At 56.4% G+C, this 25703-nt stretch overlaps 1 protein-coding gene across 2 annotated transcripts in view; it reads right to left on the bottom strand.

Annotated features, from left to right (window-relative positions):
• Positions 1 to 1523: 1523 nt before the first annotated feature.
• Positions 1524 to 25703, bottom strand: part of TDP1 (tyrosyl-DNA phosphodiesterase 1) — a 63806-nt gene continuing 39626 nt past the window's right edge. For both annotated transcript variants that reach the window (XM_045823917.1, XM_045823916.1), the window contains 3 exons: positions 22093 to 22195; positions 9100 to 9208; positions 1524 to 1884 (listed from right to left, as the gene is read on the bottom strand). In XM_045823917.1, coding sequence (XP_045679873.1) covers positions 1811 to 1884; positions 9100 to 9208; positions 22093 to 22195 — 286 coding nt within the window. In that variant the 3' untranslated portion in view covers positions 1524 to 1810. The remainder of the gene's footprint in view (positions 1885 to 9099; positions 9209 to 22092; positions 22196 to 25703) is intronic.

The following is a 25703-nucleotide window of genomic DNA, read 5'->3' as shown; positions in this document are numbered from 1 at the left end:
GGTTCCGGCTCTAATTCTTTAGCAACAAGGGTGAAATTCAAACGCCCTAAGATCTGAAACACTCTGGCATCCTGGCCCCGGATCTGAGCTCCAGGACCCTTTGCAGGAATGTGGGCCAGATGAATGACACGCCCGGGGGACCAGCCGTGGCTGGTGGCTGTCCCTCCGCCTGCCATCGGCGTCTTGACGGACTGGGCCCTGAGCCGGGGCAGGCCGTCTGCCTGCAGCCGCTGTGACTTTGCCCGTCGCCTGGAAGCCCCTGGAAGCTCCTGCTACCGCCTCCTAGGATGGGGCTGCCTCGCTGGTGCGACTCTGGGTCCCTCGGACACCCGGACACCCGAACACCCGGCTCCGACTGCGGAGCACTGCCCTGGGCTGGCCCAGCACGGCCCCGGCCCCTGTTGCCGGCCCAGGGTGCGCGCCCACCGTCTTCCGGGCTCATCCGACGCAGGGCTGGCTTGTCCCGGGCAGGCGAGGGCAGGGTCAGAAAAGGGTTAAGCCTTTGTTTTACTGCCTGTGAAATGAACTGGTTACACTATTTCAGTGGCTTTTCAACTTTCTTTCTTAAAGCAGAACACTAAAACAATAATCAATAATAACAATGAAAGATCTCAGAGAACGTTTGGTGTAGAATCCCGGCCCATGAAACGGGAGGCACGGCTTCTCCGAAGGGGCGTGGAGGACACGCCAGGCCAGTCCCTCCTGCGTCACAGCACCTCCCCCTCCCCAGTTCCCAAGATGGAAATTCTAGGCCTCTGAAGAACAGTTTTAAAAACTATTTTTAAAAAATCTTTCCCAATTAACATTGAACACTATTTTCAACTGTACGATGAAGAGGCTGGAGACACACTGGAAATCAGCCTCCTGCTGAAGGAAACGGGGGGGGGGGGTCTAAATCCCCCCTAAGTGTGAAGGATGGGTGTGCACAACGTGGAAAGACAGAGCCGTGACCCAGCGAGTGGCGTGACCTGGAGGACATCCGGAACCTTTCTGGGCCTCGGTTTCCTCACTTGTAAACCAAAGGTGCCAAACTGCCTCACCTCCTAGGATTTTTTCCAAGTAAAATACCCGTGTGTGTATTTCCATGATCCCGTGAGCTGTCTTTTCTGGGAACTGGTGGGAATGGAAGAGACCCCCACGCAGCCTGGGGGGTGGGGGAGGGAACCGCAGCTGGCCCGGGCCAGGGAGCCCCATGTCGGCAGCGAGGGAGGCGGCCAGCGCGGCGCCGGGAGGGCGGAAAGCGCCGAGAAGCTGCCGGCTGAGGCCACACGACTCCCTGGTGTGCAGGGCTGCCACGCGGCCTCAGGGACAGGCGCCTGGGATCTGCAGACTCAGGTCCAGCAATCCCATGGCCCTCAGGAAGCCGGGCGAGGCCGGGGGAGAAACAACCAACCGGTCACACGTCCCCTCTGACGAGTGTCGGCTGAGTGAGGAGCCCCTTCCCCGACAACGCACGACCTGCCCGGTCAGCCCTCGGCTCCGAACAGCGGGCACCACTGAGAGAGTCCGATCACTACGAGAACTTTCCATCTGTGTGTTCTTCTCACAGTGTGACGTTTAATCGCTCTTATTCCAAAGCACAGCGCGGAAATGAGAATTAAGAAAATATAACTTTTTTTTTCGTGAAAAATGTTAAGGACCGCTAAACCTATAACCAACATCCATGTTCAAAAGAGTGACCCTTGCAGGGAGTGTCCCGGGGGTGCAGAGAGGACTCGGAGGGACCCGAACACCCCGGATGAACAGGAACATTTGATGTTTGGGGCTCAGTGTCTTACGCGTGAGTTTCACAGAGCTTCCGCCCACCCTCTCAGGTGGGGACCCACATGTTCCCGTGTGTGTCCGGGGCTTTGGTGTAGGGAATGTTCCAAATCCACGGCCGATCTGGAAGAAAAAAAACACACTGCGTATGTATAACATTTGTCTGGACAGGGCTGCAGAGAATTCACTCACCAGACGGCATCCGTGCACCCGTGTGCTGCTGGAGTGTGCAGACTGTGGAGAACCCTCCTGGAACCGACCCCAGAAACACCACGCTTCCGGTGAAGGTCCGGGCTGGGACGGGGCGCGTGAATGCAGACGCGGCGAGCACAAACCTGGGGGCGGGCGCTCTGCCCTGCCACCTACACGGACGAGCCGCCTGTGGAAGCCTCAGTTTCCCTACCAGTGCCTACCTCATGCGGCTGTCCTGATGATTAAATGAGATAAACCCGTGTGGTGTGCAAGACAGGGTGTCCGGCAGAGGGAGCCGAACAAAGCACCTAAACCCTGTTCCAATGCCGCCTTGGCCCTTCCCTGACGCTGAGGGGGCGTTTGGAATCGGGCCCCAGGCCCCCCACCTGTGAGGTGGGGACCGAGCTCACTGGCCGCCTTCGCCCTTCCCTTACGCTGGGGGGATGTTTGGAATCGGGCCCCAGGCCCCCCACCTGTGAGGTGGGGACCGAGCTCACTGGCTGCCTCCCGAGATCACTGGGAAGCACAGATGAGGGAACACCTGTGACAAGTCCTGGCGTGTCTGGATGCTCAGTAAATAGGGACCTTTCTCCCTTCCTTTTAACTGGTGTTTCATAAATTGAACAAATCCGAACAAATCACGTTGAACACGCACCGCTACCTGGAGTCAGACCACTTAGGGAGAACCGTGGGGATACGGGCAGGGAGTAAACGCATTGCGGGGACTACAGACAAACCCCCGTGGCTGTCCTGGTGTGTGTGCGAGAGAGAGCAACTCTGAGTGCCGGCGGTGAATGGGCCACCATGCACAGGTCTGTGGGGAGGGACTGGCCCCCTTCAGCCCGCGTGGCCCTGTCGGCTGCCCTGGGGAGGCCTGCTCCCCTCTCTGGGGAGAGGCGGGCTGCGGCTCGGGGCGCAGCGCAGGGATGCCCAGCCAACGGCGGCCCCTGCTGCTCCCTCCTCCCAGCCTTGCTGTGTGGAGTCACCACGGAGCCAGCATTAAAACAGCAGGAAAACGGTAACAGAAAAAGTTACAATAAAAAAAGAGAAAAGGAAAAGAATGCCAAAGATGGCAACAAGTTATCAGAACCCTGGTCTCTTGCCTTTGGCCTTCCGATGGTTTAAGAGCACGAAACCCACGTGTTTTGTTAATGAACGAGCTTGTGAGAGAGCCCCGAATTTGGGCGGAGTTTCCCAAAAGGTCAGGGACTGGTGGGGCTGGGGACTTGACTCCCACGACACTCGCTGGCCTTAGAAAGCACCAGCTCTCTCCCACTGGGGGCACCATCTTCCGTGGCTGGACCTCTCTGCCTCCCCCCACCTTCTCCTGCAGACTGCTGCTGGCTAACCCAGTCTGCGTCCTCCCCACGGCAGAGGACGCCCCGGTTCCTGCTGCGTGAGCAGTTATCGGAGAGACTCTTCACCAGTGCGGGGTTTGAGATGCAAACGTTGGCCAGTCAGCCGGTAACTTAAAGGCCACCCCTGCACTTACTTCCTCCTCTCCTTTGACGTCAGCCAGCGCTGACCAGCAGGCCTGGACACCACCCTGTTGGTAAAACCCCGGCGCTCTGCCCTGTGGGGGAGCAGTAAGGGTCTGCGTCTACAGGCAAGCCGTCTCCCGTGCTGGTGCGGGGCCCTCCACTGCCCTGGGGAGGAGCCACATAAAGGCCAACAGGAAAGGTGAGAAGAGGCTGGTTGTGATCTGTCGTCTTTCTACCCGTCACTACCGGAAATCGGCATTAACAGCCTAGAGGAAGGCCTGTTTTAAGCAATCTGTGTAGACTGTCCCACAGAGAATTTGACTCATACAGTGACGCATGCATCCGGACTGTGTGTTGAGAGCTGGTTAGACATGAGGTGCTTTGCTGCTGGACAAGCTGAGGGCCCCCCAGCGTCTCCAGGCCAGTGGGGCGGACAGAGCAGCAAGCGGGCCGTGGTGCGGGGATTCTCAACTCCACCGCACGTTACAGTTCCCTGACCGGGGTCGTGTGGGCATCACTCACCTCCCGCCCCCAGGAAGCTCGTTGCATCCCCTTCCCTGGGCTGGGGCCTGGGGACGTGCATTCTATCAGTTCAGAAGGTGATCCTGACACAATCAGAGGGTGGGATCCAGGGCCAGAGGGGATGGAAGGCTGTCTTTTTTTTCTGGATACGGTGGGAGGATTGAAAACTGAAGCATGACAGGATGCGATGTGCAGGTGGGGGCGGGGGGTGTGCAGAGGGCGGAGGCCAGAGCCAGGGAGACGAGCGAGCAGCACAGGGCAGGCGAGACAGGGCGAGGCCCACGTCACGGACACGGCAGGGGGCTGGGCACGAGGGGGCAGCCTGCGGGGTTCCTCTCCGTGTGGACCCCCCTCTCACCTCTCCCCGAGCCCAGGGACCGTGTGTTGTGTGTGTCTGACGTATCTTTGGGCGCCCCAGACTTGGCCCCCACTGTGGGGAGGGGCCTCGGTGGAAGGGCAACGGGGGCGTGGATGCTGGACGTGGGAGAACCGGAAGCCCTGGCTGGGTGAGCCCGAGTGCTCAGGGTTAGGGTTCCTCGTCTGTAGCACCCGTGTCGTGGCGGAGTGAGCGTTCAATGCCTTAATTCATGTCACGTGCTCAACGGCAGCTCCTGGCCCGTGGTAAGCACTGAAAGAGTACCAGCTGCTATTATGATTATTACTGTAATTATGGCCACCCCCACTCACAGTGGGTGAGGACCGCCATCACGCTATATGCTGTGTACGCCCTGACAGGATTTTTAACAACCAGACAAACCCAAGTCAAGTCCAGAAATCCTGTTCTATTCAGCTGGGTAACACACCTTCTCTGCTCTTCTAAGAAGCAGCTCGTGGGGTGAAGGACTCGGGACTCTCTGTCCCAGTGACCCCCAGGCTCCAGCACCCATGTGTACACTCCCACTGTCCTCTGCAGGGGACCCTGATACACTACTTCCAGAAGCCGCCGCCTCACCTCAGCAGTCACCCCTCATCTTCCCTTACATCGGGCACAAGCAGACTGGGCGTGGTGTGTGACCCCAAAGAGACGAACCAACCACCCTAAGATTTCTGATGTTACTTCACTTGAGACTACTCTGGCATCAAGGGCCATACGAAAGACTCGACAGACTTACACATGAAGGAAATTCCCAAGACAGTTTACACGGGGTTACCGACTACGCAGAATTGCAATCGTGTGACTTGCAGCATGAAGAACAATGCAAACGCAGCCGCTGCATGCAGGACGGAGCCGGAGCTGCCGGCCGGGAGGCATGGCCCTGCACGTCTCACTCCTCGAAACCCCGGAGTGTTAGAGCTGGGCCGAAGGGCCTCGAGCTGGGCCGCAGCAGCACCACACCGCCGACAAGCTCATCCGTGTGCCCGGCTAACGGGGAGCAGGCGTTACGAGGAGCGGACGGACAACGACAGACGTTCTTTGGAATTAGCATCACTGTGATCACCGTGTCAGCTCGCTCGCCCCAGCAGAAACCCCTCCTTTGGCGTATCAACACCCACAGGAACGGCTTCCTTCTACGGAGGCAGTTACCCCACCCCCGCCCAGCATCCGTTCTCGTAAAACTCCTCATGTTTGCCTCCCAATTGGGGGGACACGCTCCGGATTCCTCCCTGAACCGGCACTTCCAGAACAGCCCCTCTCCTGGATCTCAAGTACAGTCCTCTTTTTTAAAACTTGGATTACTCTAGATTTCCTTAGACTTTCTGATTCTAAAGTCAATTTAAAGGCAAAACTGGGAGTTTAGTTTCAACCTCTGTGCAATGAAACAAAAATGGATCTTGTTAAAGGAAATGATCAGAAGCACATCTAAAAACTTTTTTGGCTGTCTCATTTTTTTTTAAAAGTCTCATTTCTAAAGATCTTCCAAAAACATGTCCTTAAAAAAATTAAATGAAACATATCAACGACGATTTTAAGTAACTTACCTGGTTGTATACACTTTGGATTAGAAAATTAAATCAAATTTCTGTTTCCCTCACAAAAATACGCATCCGGACTCTACTACTTAACAATAATTCTAGATGGAAGTTTATTCCCATACTACCTAAATGCAAGAATTTATTTAAAACTACACAGTAAGTGCCCCTGGCTGGTGTAGCTCAGTGGATTGAGCGCGGGCTGCGAACCAAAGCATCGCAGGTTTGATTCCCAGTCGGGGCACATGCCTGGGTTGCGGGCCACGGCCCCCAGCAATCACACATTGATGTTTCTCTCTCTCTCTCTTTCTCCCCCCCTTCCCTCTCTGAAAATAAATAAATAAAATCTTTTAAAAATTACACAGTAAGGGAAATGGTTAAACCCTTTGGGAACAGGGGGGCAGAAAAGTTAGCCACCCCAAAATATGCCTTCTGGGGTATTGATTTTAAATCAATATTGATTGGTTTAAATCATTATTGATTGGTTATTTCTAAAAAAAACAAATGATTCAGGGAAAACCTTTGACCTTCCCCCAAACTGCCTACAAGGATTCAGACAGAGGACCTGCTCCAGAAAGGGAGGAGACAGCACAGGTAACTGTAGTTTACCATGAACCAATGTGACAGCGAGGAACTCAGCAAGGCCCACTGACCGACGTCTCGTTGCTGAAGAAGCCCAGAGGTTTGCTCCATCTCCGTGTGAACTGCCTTTTCTCCCTTGAAGTCCCGAACCACCCCCCTCCTCCTTAGCTCCAGACGGAGTCCAGGCCTCAACTTCCCGGTCCGTCCTTGGGTCTCTCTCCTCACAGAGCCCCCTTACGTACCTACGTAACTAAATTTCAGTATCTCCTCCTGTTAACCTGTCTTATGTCATTTTAGCCATTCGACCAGCCAGAAGAACTAGGAGGGAAAAGGGGAAAATTTCCACTCCCCAGGACTGGGGTTATGTAAGAGAATGCCTTTATTTTTAGGAAATATATATTGAAGTATTTAGAGAAAAAGGGACATGCTGTTTGCAACTTTCTCTCAAATGCATCAGAAAAGAAGTTAACGAGAGAAGAGGGGAGGAACTGTACAAATGTGATAAAATATTAACATTCGGGGGACCTGGGTGAGGAGTATAGGGGAAATCTTTGTACTTGTAACTTTTTGTATATCTGAAATTATGGAAAAAACTCGAAAGAAAATACTATATAGACACAACGCGTATTTAAAAAAAAGAAGCAACAGATCACTCAATACATAAAATACAGCTGAAACCCTGTGAGGTTCTGGATGTTTGATCACTTCTTCGACTTGGCACACAACTTGCTCTTTAAACCCAAGTAAGACAGGCCTTCCTTACCCTCACCTCGGCTTTCTCAGCGGTGTGTCAGACAGTAAGGAGAATACAAGGGGAACAGGGAGTGTACAGCAGACGTGCCTTGGGAGAGAACTCGGGAGGATCACCCACTCACCTCTCTCTCCCTCCAGGCTTAGGGCTGCAGAGCAGGTGGGAAGTACAGGGACAACGTGTGCTAATTTTAAAATGTGAGTGATTTTGCTTTATGAAAGTTAAAAAAAAAAACCACGCAGCCCCCGTTTGTAAAATGAGTCTGGTAGAGTGTAAGTTGACAGAAGGGCAGCTGTGAACTTGACGAGGGCAAGAACTGTGTCTGCCTGACACACTCTGTGCACCAAGGCTGTGTGAACGAGCGCGCGGCAGGCGCTGCACGAGGCCAGGCGCACCTGTGGCCCAGCTCTCATTTTTGACCAGTTTCTGGGTTTCAGGATGTCGGGTGGCCTCTCGTAACGACCTGTGATCTGTTCCCGGCAGTGTATTTCTTTGCTAAGGTTTTTGTATAACCTCCTGATTTAACAAGCTCTCCTTATGTGTTGGTGGCTTGGAAATCATTTTTTCAAAAGAAGTGCTTTTCGAATCTTAGCCACTCGCTTTTCCAAATCTTGGTAAAATGCCCTTTTTAGACCACACGCCCCCCTGGAACGTCGGCTGTGTATGAAGTGGTGACACCCAAATCACTGGCACCATTCCACATGCTAATGGAGCAGCGTGGAGGGTAAAACCGTAGCGATAAAAAATAAAAGGCTCCAGTCTCTTGTATCTTTCAGAGGAAATGCATAAAAAAAAGAGAAAATCAGCTAAATAATAGAAAACATTCTTCTTGCTGGCCAAATAAAAGATTTATCATCAAGACACTACCCAGTTTAATTCTTGGGAATGCTTTTTCTACTGGGACTTAAAGGGACCCCAGAAGCACTCGAGCAGGGGCCTTGCACACAGTGAGGTTATCCTAGGGACCCCGTCTCTAGACAGACTCTCCTTCACCAAACAGCTGCTCTTCTCGGCCCCCCACACGGACCCTCTGCAGCCCCCCGAGCACTGCCTCATTGCTGGCTCAGGACGCCCCGTCCGGCTCAGTCCCCCTTCCTGTCTCCGGACCTCCCGTGCACACGGGGTCTCGGACTCGTGTGTCTGTGGGGCGTTCCCAGACAAATGCATGGATTACGTTTGGTCACTGCCTCTCGCTGATCTGTCTCTTGTCTGTCTGATTATCAGACCAGCCACACAGATCCTCACGGCAGAGGCAGGCTTGCTTCTGCCCCACACTCGACCTTACACCTCCTGGGTGAACTCCCCTCACAGACCGCCCCGAGTGGGTGGGTGCAGTGTGAAGTCGGCCTGCACAGCCAGCCCGCCCGCCCTGTCCCCGAGACGCCAGAACCGGAACCGAAGCGGCTGTCACCGCCCTGAAGAAAGTCAGACCCTGGTGCAGCGGTTTTCAACGTGTGGCCCGGAGACCTCCCTTTGGAGAAGTGGGGGGGCTGTAAAGTTGAAATCAGTTCCACCGTCATATTAGGCCATAGCTGTCCCTTCACTTTCTCACGAGTATACAGATGCAATGTGACACACGTGACATCACATGTTGTGCTGTCACACAGAGCAGCTATGAGTATCGTTGTCTTCTATTAACCAGGACAGAAAAGAGGTTTGCAAAAAGTGTAAACAGTGCCACCTTCCATTTTTTGGAAAATAGTCTTAGAAACCTCCCACACAAACCAGAGCTCTCGGTGGTCCTCCACAATGATACCAGTGCAGAGGGGTTCCAAGACCAGCGAGTTTGGGAACTACGGCTCCAGCGGCCCCAGGCAGGGCAGCGAAGGGGCCGGTGCTTCCAGAGTGTTCCACAGGCCGGCCTGCCCCCGAGAGACCCCCGGTGTCTCCCCGCCTCACCTTTGCTCCCGTACAGCTCCGGAGGGAGGTCACAGGGCACGGGGAAGGACGCCGCCGGCTCCTGGCCGCCAGAGAAGAACCGCGGCTTCACCCGGAAGCTGTCCAGGCCCTGCAGACACACAGAAGGAATCCATGACGGCACCTCCTTTTCTGGAAGACGGGTCTCAAGGAGCGACTGGGCCTTTATGATGGCGCTCACACAAAACCCAAGTTATTTCACGGCTGTTGTCAGTGTTCGATAGGTCAAATGTATTTGCACCCCCCAATGATTCCTTCCTAAAAACGAGAGGGGGTCAAATTCCAGGAATCACATTTTAGCAGTTGGCAGAAGTTTAATCAAGACTATGAAGACGCAAGAGGAAACAGTTTAAAACACTACAGCCCATTTCAACTAACCACTATGTAGAGTTTGCAGTGAGCGTTTAGAAGACTCTATAAAAATATCTCAAAACTGTTTCAATATTGCTATAGTAACAGGCTGCTCACTCTGGTGTAAGAAGAAAGAAACGTCGCGCTCGTGTATAATGAAAGCGTCCCAATGTAACGCGACAGGAATATCAAAGTGACAAGTCCTCAAGACCCACAGAATGGAGGGTTTATTTCCAGGACTCGAGAACAGGGTGTTAACGTTGGGTCTCACTCAGGGTGCGGGCGAAGGTTCTGTCTGGAGGCTGAGGTGCTGCCCGCCGCCTCCTTCCAGCGCTGGGCCGGCCCGAGCCGGGTGAGGGCCTCACACAGCAGCCTCGCCTCCCGAGGCCTCCAGGCGTCCGTGTCGCCAGCCTGTCTCCCCTCGACCGTTGCTCTGGCTCTTCGTGTACGGGTCTGTCTCTCCTCCTCTCTGCCCGCCCACCCTTCACATCCTGAATGCCCACCTGCCGGACGGTGCCAATGTCCTAGGGACCCAAAGAGCCGGGGCCGCAGGGCTTTGCCTTGGTGACCACATCACTCAGCAGGGGAGGTGGCCGGGGACAGCCCAGGACACGCAAAGAGCTGCAGTCGTGCTGGCCGCAGGCCGTCTGAGGTCCAGCCCCTGCGCTGGTGTCCCCCCCAGCTCTGCAAACGGCTCAAGTTTGCATGCATGCGTTCAGCACGCTGCTTCCCGACGCTCCTCTGCGTCAGCACGAGTGCCGGCACTGACTGTCTAGGAGCCCCCACCAGTGTCACCGCGCCTGTCCTCAGGGGGCGCACGGTCTGGCAGGGAGACAGCACACAAATCCGTCCCAGACAGTCAAGTAACCACAGTCTGTGGTAAGTGCTGCACAGACACATGGAGGTGTGAGAAGAGAGCGTGGTGGGCCTATTCTGGATTTGGGCAGGGGGTGGCCGATGGAAGCTCCCCGAACAACTGATGTTTACACTCTGAAGGACAGGTCGGGTTTGGTCAGGTGGAGTGGGGAGGATGTTCCAGGCAGAGGGAACAGAACCTGCAAAGGCCCAGAGGTGGCCAAGAGCTTCCACGTTCCAAGCACTTAAGAAAGACGGTCTGTGGGACCCTTGGCCACCAGTTTATTAGGCCTCAATCCCCTCATTCGTTAAATGGACATTAAGAAAACACCTGGATATTATCATAGGAACGTTTCTCACTGCAGCGCTCAGCACACGTCTCAGCGAGAGCTGGTGTCCACGCGAGATGCAGCTGTAAAAGCAGGATCACAGCGCCTCCCCTGCTTCCTCGTAAGGCTTCCGCATGAGAGCAAATGCAGCAGCGTGCAGGAAAGTGCCCTGTGCATGCCAATACCTCTAGAGAGGCGTGGGGCTCTCGGAGCATCGCTGAAGACGGTGGGTAATGATGCAGTGAAGGGCGGCATGTGATCAACACCCGACACGAATTCCAGACAGGAAAGGAAGAGGTAGCCTTTCACCAGTTGCAGGGCAGGAGAGGCTTTGTAGGAAGCCCTATAGCTGGGCCCTGAAGAACGGTACACTCGTGGTAAACAGAGATGAGCGGGCAGAGCAGCGGGATGGTGCACCGGGGACCGGGAGTGAACTGATGCAGAGGAGGAGGGCTGGGGAGGGCCGGGAGGGAAGTCAGAGCGGGGCGGGAAGGGCTTTGAAGGGGAAGCAGTGTGGGCATCTGTGGTTGCATCTGGGCCCGGCCCCTGGCCAGTGACTGGCACAGAGGTGTCGGGGACACCATCTTCCTGCTGGGAAGCTCATTAGTACGGTGGATGCCTGGAGCTGCAGGGCGCCCCCACACCGCCACACCCACCTCTCACGGCCCGGCCCTGGCACCCAGCCCTGCCCAAAGCACAGGCTGGCCCCTGGGGTCTGCCTGTTCCCTTGTACTGAGTTAGCTGACCGTCACTCAGAACCCAAAGTGTCAGAGCACCCAGGTACGGAGGGTGGCCGTTACTCCGGCATGCAGGGAGGAGCTGCAGAAGGGTCCCCCGCACAGAAGTCCCGCCACAGAGGCAGACCGGCACACACAGGCACAGACTGGAGAAGGGTCGGAACTGCCGGTGCGGAGAGCTGGGAAGGGTGAGCGAAGGGTGAGGGGCACAGTGCAGGTGCCGCCCTAACAAAACCCGAGATACACAGGGGGAGATACACTGGAGGAGCGTGGGGTTGGTGCAGGCAGCAAGACACGGGGCTGAAACAGACTGAAGGAAAAACTCGTAAAACCAGGGACACGGGGTGGAGGAGGGGAGCGGGGGCCCAGCACAGGACCCCGAGGCCTCTCCTTGGCCCCACGCCTCCCCCCCCCCCCGCCCCCACTGGGCAGAGCACGGCCGGCGCCTGTTCCACAGCCCCCACCGGTGTCTCTCCTCGCAGCGCACCCCCGCCGAGTTCTGGAGCCGGGGACCTGAGGACGGCAGCATCTCTTACTTGCGTGCGTGACCTACTGGCCGTGTGCGGCTCGGCCAGGGACCTCACCTCTGCGGTCCTCGGCAGGCCCGTCTATCGGATGGCTGTGGCGCGGACACGTGACTTAGAGAGGTAACGGGCACGTGCACGTGAACAGTGACGTGAGTGCACGGGGCGGGGGGGGGGGCGTGCTCTCTGTGGGGCAACTGCTGGTCTTTCACATCCAGAGAATCACAGTTTGGGGAATGAGCAGCTGCCGCAGAGCTGCTGTGTGGCAAGGCGGGAATCGAACCCCGCCTTCCTAGCTCTTGGCCCTAAGTTCCTGCCGCGTGGTCACCGGAAGGTCTCCTTCTCACCCAGCAGGAGCCACGGCAGAGGAAAAACTCCTCGCGTGTTTAAGAGGCGACATGAGGGCAGGTGGCCAAGTCAGGACGAGCCAAATCCGGGAAACCTTGGTTCTCGACATTTTTAAAAAGAAAGAGGCCAGCGGTCGGAAGTGATGCCGACTTAATGATTATTAAATCATTTATGGGGTGTCAGGTAGAAAAGACTTCCCTCTTCTTCGCTCCTGGCTTGTCCTGTGACCCTGGAACGCACCCGGGGAAGGGCCGAGGGTCTCTGGGACGGGCCCAGACCCGACGGCTCCGTGTCGTGGTGTCGGACGACCTCACCAACGAGAAGGTCTGAGCCATCGTGTCTGACAGCAAGGAGTATGGTTTTCTTTTTTGAATGCCATTTCTGATCCAAATTCTAGGGTGTTACATCGATATAAAAAAAGCACCACTTTTCCCTTCAATCTGGATGTCAGATAATCTGAGGCTGTCTTCTAATTACCGTTATTTATGTATCACAGCGGCATCGCCACCTGGCATCTCATGCAACAGAGGCAGGCGCCCTCCCAGGCACGAGCACTTAGACGAGACATTTGTAAAACACCAGAGGAGAGGGTGGACGTGTGTCACGCAGGAGAAGTCGGCGGCTTCTCCCTCCGTCAGCCCTGGGAGGAACAGAGCTGGTTATCACTGTGACGGATGGGGTTCGGCAGCTCAGCGCAATCCCAGGGAACAGGAAACCTTCCCAATTTTCAGCTAGAGATGTAATGTTCTTTCAGCTGCACCTGAGTCGCATCCTCCGGCGGTAAAACCCTCTATATACGCTTTCCTGGGTAAAACAGTAATGGCAGCTGAACCTTCTAGAAGGGGTGCACTTAATCCAAGAGGGGCTAAGGGATAAGGAAGTGCACTACAGGCAGGTGGCTGTCTCATGCTGCCTGTAAGTCAGTATCCACTTAGTATCAGCTGCAAGTTCTTCCAGCTGGGGCCCAGGAGACGCTTCCTGGAGGACACTAAGCCAGCACGACGTCATCGTGGGTATGATGCCAGCATTCTGACTGAGGCTTAGTCTCTGCCCTCCACCTCCTGTTGCTGATCTGCCCACGTAACCTGCACCTGGTGCCCAGTGCTGGCTGAGTCCCAGGTGCTGCCACACACACTTCCCAGGTCCCCAGTGATCCCATCCTATCCCCATGTCAAGGCTGAGAAACAGGAGCCTAAAAAGCAAAGCAACAGAACCACAGCTGTTAAGCCTGCAAGCACGATCCCAGCTCCCTTCCCTGTCCTCTGCTCCTCTAGATCTGACACCCCCGAACCCTCAACCGCTGCGAGTCTGGGGAAGTTCTTTCTCTTGGTCCTCAGCATCTCTTCGCTGCGTGTGTCTACACTCTGCCTCTTTCCAAGCTGCACAGGAGCCCGAGGCAGAGCAGTAGCCCAGGCTGGCCCCTGGTGAAGCGGCGGCTGCTACCACGGGCCGACCTCACCTGCGCACTAATGAGCACTTGCCGGTGATGGAGGCCGGGGTGGGTGTGCCAGGAAGGGGTGGGAGGCACGCCGGTCCAGTTCACAGCCGACTTGGATGTCACACAAAGAAGTCCGGACATCGTCGTGTGGGCGGAGGGCAGCCACTGAAGGAAGGTTCAAAGGCCAGGGGGAGGCCACAGCTTCAGAACTGGGTTGCAGCCGAGATGGGAAGGATGGGTAGGATGGGATGACAGTGACCAGCAGCAGCAGGAAGAAAACCTCCTGATGGGGCAGATGGCCATGGCAACTGGATTTGGGTGGGGGAGGGGAAGCAGCAGGAAAGTAAGGAACAGGACGCATGGACCCTGATTGTTGGCTGAGTGGTTGTGAAGAAACACCACTCACAACAGTGCTGCCCAGCGGTGTCCTCCCGGGAAACCCTGAGTGCCCCCGGCTGACGGACGGGCCGGGCCCCAGGCAGGCCCTCAGAGGTGGCGCTGGGAACTAGGGGGCAGGTTCTTCCAGCCAGAGCCACAGCTGGAGTAATATTGTCCTTTTTATGGCAACAAAAGAGAATAAAATAGTTGAACCAGAAGATAGGAAAGAGAAAGACTTGAAACCTGAACATTCTTGGAGACTTGGTAGAAGCAGTTTTAATTCTGACCGCAGAGACAAGAACTTGCCGTCTCAGGAGCAGGTGACCCTGGGGCTTGGGAGGGCAGAGACGGCTCTCAGCTCTGGGACAGCGCAGGGGTGCTTGGCTACCTTGCCGGGAGGATGCAGCTTTGATCATGGACCTTCTTCCCAGAGGCAGGGGGAGTTCTGGCCACAGAACACCAGGCAGGCTCAAGTCCAGGGCTGAGCCAGCGCCAGACAAGGTAGGTGCGCAATAAACACCAAAAGGCATGAAGTTCAAAGTGAGAAATACTTGCATTCCCTGATACCCTCACAGACAGATGCCTTAGGGTTTGAAATACAGTTACTGACCCTTGAGATCACTGGATGTTTCCCACATTAAGATTTCCAGGAGCTGCATGAATTAGTCTAATCTAGAAGTTAAATACAACTATGCTAAAGGGGCAACCCGAAAAACATTACGTACTCTGTGTGGAGGAGGGACTGTGCAACCACACGACCTGTGTGCCCTGCAAGCTGGACCTGGGCCAGGACGAAGGAGCTTCCTGCAAAACTCCCCTACAGACCAGCCGTAACTGATGTGCACTCTGACCCGAGTCAGCGCCCCTGAAGTCTCCTGCTGCGCACTGGTTCCAGGAACAGGCTGCTGTCGCGACCTGGTCAAGCAGGAAAGCAACGGCCCGAGACACGCCTCCTACGTCCGTTTCCCTTAACGATCTCCACTCATTAGCAGACTGGAGAGGCCGCACTCTTTCTTTTAGATCTTCAAAGAATAAAATCTTTAATCAAGTACCGACTATGCAGCAACAGCAGCTAAGTGCTGGGTGCACGGTCCAGTGCACTTTGATACAAATCCCCAAAGCTCTTGAAAGCGTTTCTAACCAAAGGAAAGGTTACCAACTCCATGCTCTATGGCAAAGTTAGGTGCTCTCGAGATGATGGGTTTACTGATTAATTCATTTAAAAGCAGCAGGAAAATGTGAACAGACCGACATTTGGTTACCAGGAGCTTATCAGCTTCCAGGTCAATCCCGGAGGTGGCATCTTTACTATGAATGGGAACGCTGGCTCCCGGCCCACTGGCTGGGAGGCCACACCGAACGTGACAATCCACACAGCCATGGGCTCCTGCGCCCTCGCCACGGCCGTGGGGGAGGGGAGAGCTGCAGGGTTCCTGCCAGGCGACTGCCTACGGCATGCTCCACACTGTGCCGCTCTGCACACAGAGCTCACTGTTCGCCACGCTGGCCTCGAGTCAGCCTCCTGGAACACAACGGCGAGGGGGGGCTGCTGGTGAAGGACAGACGTGGCGACGCCGGATGCTGATAACTCAGAGGTGTGGGCGCTCCGGACCTGGAGTTCTGCCTAGGAAGCACAAAGGTGGGCCGCTCTCGAGTGAGGAACAGAGTGAAGGAATGAAACACAGTCACTGAGATCGAGTGGGCTGAGGCATGAGGAAGCGATTCTATTCTTGCTGTATAAGTGTGGGAATGTAAACTTTTGAACTTTCCAAGCCTGCATCAACGCCTGGGCACACATCAGACCTGCAGATGACCCTCTGGCTGCCTGGGGCGGGGCGGGGGGGACGGACTCTCAAAGCCAGACCACCGGGTGCGCCCACACCGCCGGGGGTCCATCCTCGACTGACATCGGGCTCGCAACCACCCTGGATCGCTCCTGGAGCTAAGAATGCACTTTTTATTATAAAAGCTCTGGACTCTTCTTTCTTCTTCAGAACACTTCCGGGTTTCTGCCTGGCTGTGGGTTCAGTTTGGGAACCCTGTGCCTCTTGATTGAATCTTTATCCTTATTTCTCTCAAAGCCTTCCGACTCTTGGAGTTTAACACAAGAACCCAGATTCTAGATGACATCCAGTCAGAAGAATAACTATAAAACCGGGTATTAAGTAAACTATTTGGCAAACACGTAACTAAACACATTAAAAGGCCTGTCTCGCTAGTACTGAGAAGAGATAACTAAAGAAAGAAACGCCACTGACCTCATTTTACAACAAACTGTTCCGGTCAGTAGCCACTCGAAGACTGATGGGCCCAGAACTCGCTAACTCACCCACGGCACGAACACACAGGGGTTGGCGAATTATGAACTGCACAGGCTCCCAAGATGTGTGTGAGTGTACGCACACATGTGCACACGTGTGCTGATTCCAACAAGACGGCCGCAGGCGAGCCTGTGCAGCCACACTGCGGACTGCGTACGACGTGGCGTGGGAACATAGTTAAGCACCTGCTACATGCCACACCCATGGACCCAATCCACGGTCACTACTCTGCACGTTCGATCTCCTCATAGCAAGGGCAGCGTGTGCTCTGGGAAGTTAAAGGAACGACATCGACTAGCAGACCTGTACGAAGAGGCTCCCACGGGCAGGCCCTACTACATGAAAGCCGCTCACAGTCTGGTTGAGGAGACACAAGGTCAAGACCGCACACCGGGGGCTGTGTGATGAGCCCCAGTTCTGCAGAGCTGTGGGGGCGGAAGAGGGGCGCCTGGAGCGATGGCAGGTGGGGCTGGGGCTCAGGGGTGTCATCCCCAACACACCAAGGCTGGTTACAAGGGTGGTGTGAAGGCTGATTCTACACGTCAAGGTGACCGGGCCACGGGATGCTGAACTGTCTGGCTCAGCCTCGCCTGGGGGTATCTCTGGGGGTGTCTCTGGATGAGATTAGCATTTGAATCATGGACTGCAAACTGCTTGCCACCCCCAGCCCACTGTCCGTGTGGGTGGGCATCACCCAGTCAGTGGGGGGCCGGAATTGAACAAAAAGGCCTGGGAAGAGCGAACCTGCTGTCCCGCTGCTGGGCTGGGATGTTCTCTTGAACCCCGACCGGGAGTGGAAGCACCGGCTCTCCTGGTTCCTGGGCCGGCAGACTCAGCGAACACCACGCCGTCCGCTCCCCTCCGCTCCCCGGGCTCCCCAGCCTGCAGGAGGCGCGGCTTCCTCTGGGAGGCTTCCTGGCCTCCAAAGTCGTGGGGGCCAGTTCCTCACCATAAATGAGTCTCCTCCTCTGTGTATCTATACGCCCCTCCGGCTGTTTCTCTGCAGGACCCCGACTAGCCTGGTGGGCCCGATTCCTAAGGAGAACCGGTGGTTCTGCACGGCTGGACACGAGGGCCGGGAGGGAGAAGGCAGAGGTCAGGACTGAGGAGTCAGGCGCCAGGGCGCGAAGGGGGAAGCAGGCCGTGCCAGCACCTGGCTTCCGTCCCGCCAACTGGAAGCAGACGGGCGACCCGTCCGGTCTGTGGTCTGCAAAGACATTCCGGCCGCAGGGTGGAGAGCGGCTTGCGGGAGGCAGAGGGAAGTGGGGTGAGAGGCCGCCGCCGCAGGAGCTGACGTGCCCTGGACGCAGCGGCAGCAGCCACGGCCAGAAACGAGCCAGAAACGACAGCTCATCCAGCGGCATTAAAGAGTCAGGAATGACAGAGCCTGGTGATCGCACAGACAAGGGGGAAGAGAGAAGGCATGAGGGACGACGTCCTCCACACTGAGCCAGGACAGCGGGGTGAAGGGTAACAATGATTCAGTGACATTCAGGCTTTTATAATAGTGTGGTTAAGTAGTTACGATGACTTGGATGACATCTCCAGTGCCCTTACCCTTTGAATAATATAAACTAAATTTTAATCACAATTGGAGATGTTCTATAAGATTCAAATTCTCTGAAAATTGACCGGAAGAGACCAGTAATCCTGCTGACAAAACTGAGGGCTCCCGCCCCGGCCAGTGTGGTTGGTGGGTCGGCCGCCTGCCGCCCTGGGAAGTGAGGGGTCGCAGGTCTGACACGGCCCGGCCCCTGGGAGGGGTGCTCACGAGAGGCGGCGGCTGCCTGATGCTTGGCTCTCACACTGGTGTTTCTTTACTTCTCCTTCTCCTATCTCTAAAAATAAATACATAAAACCTTTAAAAAAAACACCCCAACAAGCGGATGGCTGCCCACTATGTGTGTGGGACGGTGTGTCTTTCGGAAGACGACTCCAGCCAGAGCGCCCCGGCCCCTCCCCAGGCACACGGAGGTTTGCTGCTTCTCACCCGGAACTTGCACTGTTCTCTCCGGCTGGAAGCCTCATCTCCCCGGGTGGTGGGTTAAGTTCATACTCATTTTTCAAGATCACATGAGGTCAAATGTGATCTCCTTAAAGGAGCCTCCCCCAAGCACCCCCCCCCCCCCGCCCCGGCAGGCCACAGGCCCCCTTCTCGGAGCCCGTGTATCTTGTCCACCCCGCACCGTCTCATCACAGACTGTAGTAACGGTTTCCTTAGCTCTCCGTGAGCTTCCGGGGACAAAGACCCCATTCTCACTCCTGCTGGGTTCCCAGGGCCCGCCCAGCAGGAGGCACGGGTGCTGCTGGAGCTCAGCCGAGCACCTGCGAGGTCATGCCTGCAGACAGAACGTTCAGTTCCAGGCCTGAGATACGCCGAGGAGGGCACAGCCGCGTCGTTCCGCCGAACGGCCTCTCGCCAGCAAAGTGTCTCCTCGTCCTGTGCTTGCGCAACCCCCGCACAATGACAAGTGACCTCATGGCACACGTCTCCGGGCTGCCCTCACAGTCAGATCGTCAATGTTAATTCTGTGCAGGCCACGCCAGGGTCTACTTGTTTTCCAGAAGCTTTGCGGAGCAGCAAGTGACACAGCAGCTTAAGGACAAAGGCTCCTCTGTCGCCAAGGGCCCTGAGACCGCTTTGCACAGACTGTGATAACACACCGTCCACATCCCGATGGGTGAGGCCCTCTGGCAGCTGCTGCCCCTCAGCGTGGCTTCCTAGCTCACGGCAGCCCCGTCTCTGCAACAGGCCCACCATGGCGGGGGCGGGGGGGGGGGGCTCTGGGGGAGAACAGAGGCGTGGAGGGCAGACCCGAGCCTGAGCCCTCGCTGTAAGCGCAGGACGGCCAGCAACAGCGCAGAGAAGCCACGTGGGGAGTTGCGGGCGGCGGCGGCAGCCCCCAAAGTGGTCCATGGCTGAAGCCCCAAGCTGCCCCGGCCCCAGGCCTCCTGGTGCCGGCTGTTCCTCTCTCCTGCGGCTCCTGTGACACCCCCTCCCGAGACCCCCTCCCGAGGTCTTACGTAAGCTCAGGCTGGATTCTCTAAAGCGCAACTAAAAGATCACGAATGCCCCCTTCCAGCCCTCTGGGGTCTGCTCACGCAGGCCAGGCGCCTTCCTCACGCGCCTCAGCACCCAGTTCACGCCAGTGACATTTCTCGTACGAGGGGCCCATCTGATTTTAGGACCATCAGCTCCTCGGGAGGGCAAGGCCGGACAGTCCTGTGCACTGTCCACGGGCCTAATGCCAGGACCTTCTCGCCCAAGGCATTTAAGACACCCACGGACCCGGACAGCCTGCCGGAAGGGGGGTGACGGCAGGATGGTGGCGTCTGTGGGTCCTTATCAGTGCCGTGGAGCCAGCCTGCTTGTCGTGAGACGGCCCCAGAACCCTGGTGACTAGAGAGTCCGCCGTCTCCTCCGTGTGTCAGTTACACGGCCGCCCTGCTTGGGGCCTGGCTCTGGAGTCTGTGGGCACAGCATGCGCGGGGTGGGGGGGTGGGGGTGGAGTCTATTCTTTCTATTCTTTATCGATACCCCAACCTCTATGTTACCCAAAACGCACCGCAGTGGGGCCCTTCCTTATTCTAAAAGTGCAGAAGTAAGTCCAGTAGAGACTCGACTGGGAGAGTCTGCACAACCACGTCCATTTTCCGTGGCAGCCTTGTCTAGTGCACAGTCGGGAACAGCAGCCGAGGTGAGAACTGGGGGCGTCTACGGACCCGAAAGTGCAGCATCCTTCCTCCTTACTGTTTTCAGGAAGCGGGATCAGGCCGAGACAGGGAGGCGTGAGTAGGACTTTGCCAATGTGGACAACAAACGCCAAACCGAGGGACGTGGAATCCATTCCACTATTTAAGTTATTATTGGAAGGCAATCCTAGCCTCCGTCCGAAGCTGCAGTCGCTCTAATCACACCGAAGTACGGAATAGTATCTATCACCCTGCGTTGGGAATCTACCGCTCCCCTGAGACAAGGCTGAAAGATCACAGGAGGGGCCGGCGAGGGGCTGCGGTTTGCGGGCCGCACCGCACTCATCGGCGGAACCTGTGGGAAGCTGCGTCCTGGCCTACAGTAGAACACGGGTGGTCGTCCACCTGCGGGCTGTGGAAGTGGAAACCGTCAGCTGCAAGCTGCGCTGGGATTTGCATTCGACTCTGTAGGAAACAACAAGTACTGGAATCTTACGACACTACCCATAGAGGAGGCCTGGGGGACAGTTTTGTAGCGACGCCCTCTGAGATGGGGAAGGATGGCTGGAGACTGGTGTGGGGAGGAGAGGAAGGAAGAGAGCTCTCGCTGGAGCAGGCGTGAGAGAAACGGAGGTGTGGGGAGCCCGCTGGGCAGGGCGGGGAGGGGTGCACGCACTGCGTGGTCAGGACTGAAGCCTAAGGACCCAGCGTTCCCTGAGAGAATCTGCAGGTCCAGTCCGAGTGGTTTACAGCGGAGCTGCATCGTGTGTGTGTGTGTTTGTGTGTGTGTGTGACACACTCAACCACAGCAGGTGGTGAGAAAAGAAAGAGGAAAAATAAAGCACGAGCCACCCCATCGTGAGGGCCATTCTGACCGACGAGGGAGTGTGAGCCCAGCGTGCCCGTGACGGGGGAAGGTGGGCGGGTGGTCTCGGGGCCCCGGTGCCTCTTACAGTGGGAACGTGCCTGTGAACCAAGAGGGATTCTAGTGTGTCGAGAAACCTATGGCTTGAGCCCTGGTGGGGTGGCTCAGTTGGCTGGAGTGTGACCCTGACAGGCCAAGGTTGTGGGCTTGGTCCCTGGTCAGGGCACTTGCAAGAACCAACAAGAATGCATCAATAAGTGGAACACCAAATCGATGTTTCTCTCTCTCAAAACAAAAACCACAGAATAAAAAGGAAAATACGGCGTGTCCACTGCAGTCCTACATGGAAGCTAGCCGCTTGGGGCTTCAGCTGCAGACACAAGCTGGCTGCGCCGGACACCTCGGGAGGGACACGGCCTCCAAGTCCAGGTCGTCCCAGGCAGCCCACCCGGCAGTCTGATGGCACCTGGCCCCTGCGGCCCCCTGCGGCCCCCTGGACGCCACCTCTCGCAGAAGCCGTGAGCTTCCCTGCCTCCCGGCGTGTGCTCCTGCCAGTCCCCTCCCGTGAGCTCTCCCCCTGCCCACCTGCCCTCAACCCTGAGCCCCCTTCGACCAGCCCTCCTGCTTCCAAAGGCAGCACCCCAGCCTGACACGGCTCACACCTGGCTGAGCCATTTCTTTGGGGACTGGTCACTGCCTCCGAGTAAATCTCCACGCCTGTTTCCCGACATCCACGTGAACACTGCTGACGTTACCCAGAGTAGCACCTCCCTCCTGGACGGGGTGCACTCCTGGAGGCCGGCCATTGGGAGCACGGGCTTGGGGTGAGTGCCCGGCTCTGCAGCCTCCAGCCTCTCCTGACTCTGGAAGGCAACCCAAAACCCACCTCGTCTCACACGTGACAGGCAGGCGGTTTCAAGGGTGAACTTACAGCCCTGGCTGGCGTAGCTCAGTGGATTGAGCGCGGGCTGTGAACCAAAATATCGCAGGTTCGATTCCCAGCCAGGGCACATGCCAGGGTTGCAGGCCATGGCCCCCAGCAACCACACACTGATGTTTCTCTCTCTCTTTCTCCCTTCCTTCCCACTCTCTAAAAATAAATAAATAAATCTTAAAAAAAAAAAAAGTGAACTTACAAATGCCGACGGGAGGAAAAGGACCCCGAGCTCGTAGGATCGGATCATCAGCTGGGCGCCGTTCTTCTCCAGCGCCCCCCAGGCGGCCTTGGACAGGTTCGCGCTGCAGGGACAGACACGGAGGAGCTGACTCAGCGAGGCGTTTCGGGGCAGGTGGTAGGAGCACGCGCTCCCGTAACCAGGTTCACTCTGTTTCTGGCAGATTGCGCATTTGGAGATAGGGGACTGAGTCCTACTGTGTCCCTGAGATGTATCTAATTGTTAATTTGGGACAGTTGTACCCTCATCTGCGTTTTCCTGAGGGTAGCTATTAAAATAATTACCCTTCCTTAGAAAAAAGTGTTTTTCTGTCCAAATCTTTTTAATTTTCAAGACTCTGGTGCAGCCAGGATGCTTGGTTTTGTTGTATATAAAAGAAGCATTAAAAAATACCAACTACGTCAATATCATCGTATATACTAGTATCTTGAGCATTGTTTTTTTTTTTTTTCTTTTTGTGTTCAGCCAGGTAGTGCTAACTTCTTTCAATCTAAAGCAGGGGCGTCAAACTCATTTTCACTGGGGGCACATCAGCCTCGCGGTTGCCTTCCAAGGGCCGAATGTAGAGCTCCTTGCCCCTAGTGAAGGAGCAGTTACATTCATATAGTGCTAAAGTTACCTTCGGCCCTTGGAAGGCCACCGAGAGGCTGATGTGGCCCCCAGCGAAAGTGAGTTTGACACCCCTGGTGTACAGAAAGGCTCTGAGGGCGGTAGACCGGGATTTGCATCTAGAAAGAACCGGTGCACTTAAAACCACGTTTTATACGGGAACGGAGTTACAGATGTGGCTAAAAGTCACATGAAGCAGCAAGAGGCAGGCGACTCGGGGCCGGCCCCTTGGGAGGCTCCGACGCTACGAGGACGAGGACGACGCTCAGGACTGAAGAGGACGGGCCGGGCTCCGCCCCATCGTCTTCGGAGACCCGCCCGGAACTCTCACCGCCCGTGAACGAACGTAAACCCGCTGCAAACGTTGCTCCCCGTCAGGCTCATCCAGCTTCCACTTCTCTTTTAGAACGTGGAACAAAGCCTCAGCTGCTCAGAGCCTGGCTTTGCGGACAACTGAGTGTTTCGAGAGTCATCCATTCAGCCGCCCAGTTTTCTCCTGCACGGAGGGAGGGCAGGAACTGGGGGAGTCGGACAGTGCAGTGAGGGGACAGGAACTGGGGCCTTATTGGGGTTCCACGGGCGCAGGCGCGGAGGCTGACCGAAGTCAGAGCCGAGGAGACTCTGACGGCGAGTCGGCTAACTTAAGTAAACCCAGACCTCCTTGCCTCCCCTCACGGGCCCCACTGAGCACGGGGCACCTCTGGGTCAAACCCCGCTACGTGCACCTGTAAACGTCTAAAATTTGGTGGCAGGAGTAGTGGCATCGGTTGCCCCTAACCCCGGTCCGAGCAGCTGTGCTAGTGGCTGATCATGTGCTTTTGGGATTTTGTTGGAAGGCGGACGAATCCCCAAGACGGCTGCTGCAACGGGAACGTGTCCGGTGACAAACGCCTCTTCTCACGGTCGGCACTCAGTCCAGGCCGTCACTGCGGAGCGTGCGGAGGTGACGACAGACTCGGCTTCCAGCCACACAGCCCCGAGGACCCTGCCGGGGGGTAGGGGGCAGACGCCGCCCCAGCCGGTGCGCGACAGGGGGTGGCGCTGAGCCTCGGGGGTGCCAGCAGGGAAGGGAGGACTCTTGCCACGGCGGCAGTCGCCGGCCAGGTGCCTGCCACAGCCACGCGGACACTCCACTCGTCAACGGCTTTAGGCTTTCTTGTCCTGCCCTTGGGCCCTGCTGCTTTTGATGGAACGAAAAGGTTTCACAAGTAACACTGACAGATACTCTCACTGTAAGAGACTCCAGTTGTAGGCACAAAACCATAACCTTTCATTTGGGTGGAGTCTGCCAATGTCCCTCTGAAACAGCTTCCTGTTTGGTGATGACCCATCAGCCCCTTTTCTCAGGTCCTTGGGAACACCGGGTGGACAATATCCATGAAAATGTTTGCTAATCTCGCAGGCAAAACAGAGCTCATTTAAATTTGATTTCCCGGATTACTCAGTACTTTCGACCACATTTACTAGATGTCTACGGTCCTCAGCTCTGAGTTACCCATTTAAAAACTGTTATTTGTCTTTTCTACTGATAAGCAGTGGGCGCTGGGCTCCTGCTGGTGCTCTGACAAGGCGCCGCCGGTTTAGTGGCTGAAACCACATGATCGTGTCCCTCGTGCTCTGACGCGTACCCTGCTGGACGGCAGCCACGGTGTCGGCCACTTCCCTCCCCCTCTCCAGCTCTCTGCAGCCTTGCTCGCTCAAACAGCGCTCTAGCAGCCCCAGTGGTCTTTCTGTACTTCTTACCCTCCCAGACCAGTGCGTCTCAGCTGGAGCCGGTCTCCCCCTCAGGGGACCTTAGCAATGTCGGAGGACGTATTTTGTTGTCACAAGTGGAGGGTGGGTTGCTACTGGTGTCTGGTGAGTGGCATCAGGACGCTACTGGTATCAGGATGCTGCTAAACCTGCAACAACGCACGAGACAGCCCCCGTAACAAAGAATGGTCTGGCCCCAGATGCCGACGGTGCCAAGGTCCGTGAGTCCTGCTCCAGACCTCTTGGGCCGCACGGCCTGCTTTTGTCCACCCTTTCTCTCTGCGTCTCCCTCCCCCAGTTTTCCCGTCACTGACTGCTCTGCACGTCTCTCCTCTGCTGGCCTTTCCACCCTGTGCCTTCTAAATCTGTGCTCTGCCATGCGCTCAGTTCTGTTGTCTCCTCTTCCCTGGGGACTTCCCTGCTCACCGAGTGTAGCAATCACCTTGACAGGGATGGTGCCCAGGCTTCTTCTGCTCTGACCCAATGAGCATGTCCAATCACAGGCTGGGTATCTCTGTCGGGACGTCACAGTGCCGCCTCAAACCCAGCGCTCCACACAGCGAACCCAGCCCTCTGAGAACCAGCTCTCTCCCGAACTCCCTTCCGTCCACCGCCTCGTGCAGCCGGGCTCAGAGGGCTCAGAGGGCTCCGGCGTGGGGACCTGTCTGCTGCCCAGGAACTCTGCACGACCTGACACCATGGTCTTTTACTCTCGTATCCTCCTTTCCATTTCCGGTCGGATCCCCCCAGCTCAGTCCTTCTCACCCCAGCCTCCAGACCCGCAGGCCTCGCCCCCTCTGGTTTCTCCGTCTCCATCTCCCTCCGGTGCCCTCAGTACCACCGCGTCCTTTTCTGCTTCGGCACAAGGCAGGAGCCTGGCATGCAAAGGGCCTGGCATTCAGGGCCTTCCACCATCTGACCAAAGCAGTGCTCAGTCTCATTTCCCATCATGCCTCTGCCTGACTCTCCCACCTTAACTGAACAGATTCACCGACTGCCTCCACGTCTCGGCAAGCACCACCTCCCAGTCCGCCGTGCCTCCTACCTTGCCCACCCCCGTGGCTACGTCTCTTCCTCCCCCACACACTGTGTGTCTCTCTCAAGGAGCTGTCCGTGGCTCTCCTAGCCCACAGCTGTCTCCCAAGTGAACCCTGCAGATGCTATGCAAGCCAGAAACATGTAATTAATTCAAGAAAATATGCAAAGGCTTA

Source organism: Phyllostomus hastatus, unplaced genomic scaffold (genome assembly GCF_019186645.2).
Source record: "Phyllostomus hastatus isolate PE091 unplaced genomic scaffold, TTU_PhHast_1.1 phas_scaffold_501, whole genome shotgun sequence".
Lineage (NCBI taxonomy): Eukaryota > Metazoa > Chordata > Mammalia > Chiroptera > Phyllostomidae > Phyllostomus > Phyllostomus hastatus.
This window is presented reverse-complemented; position numbering and strand designations above follow the sequence as displayed.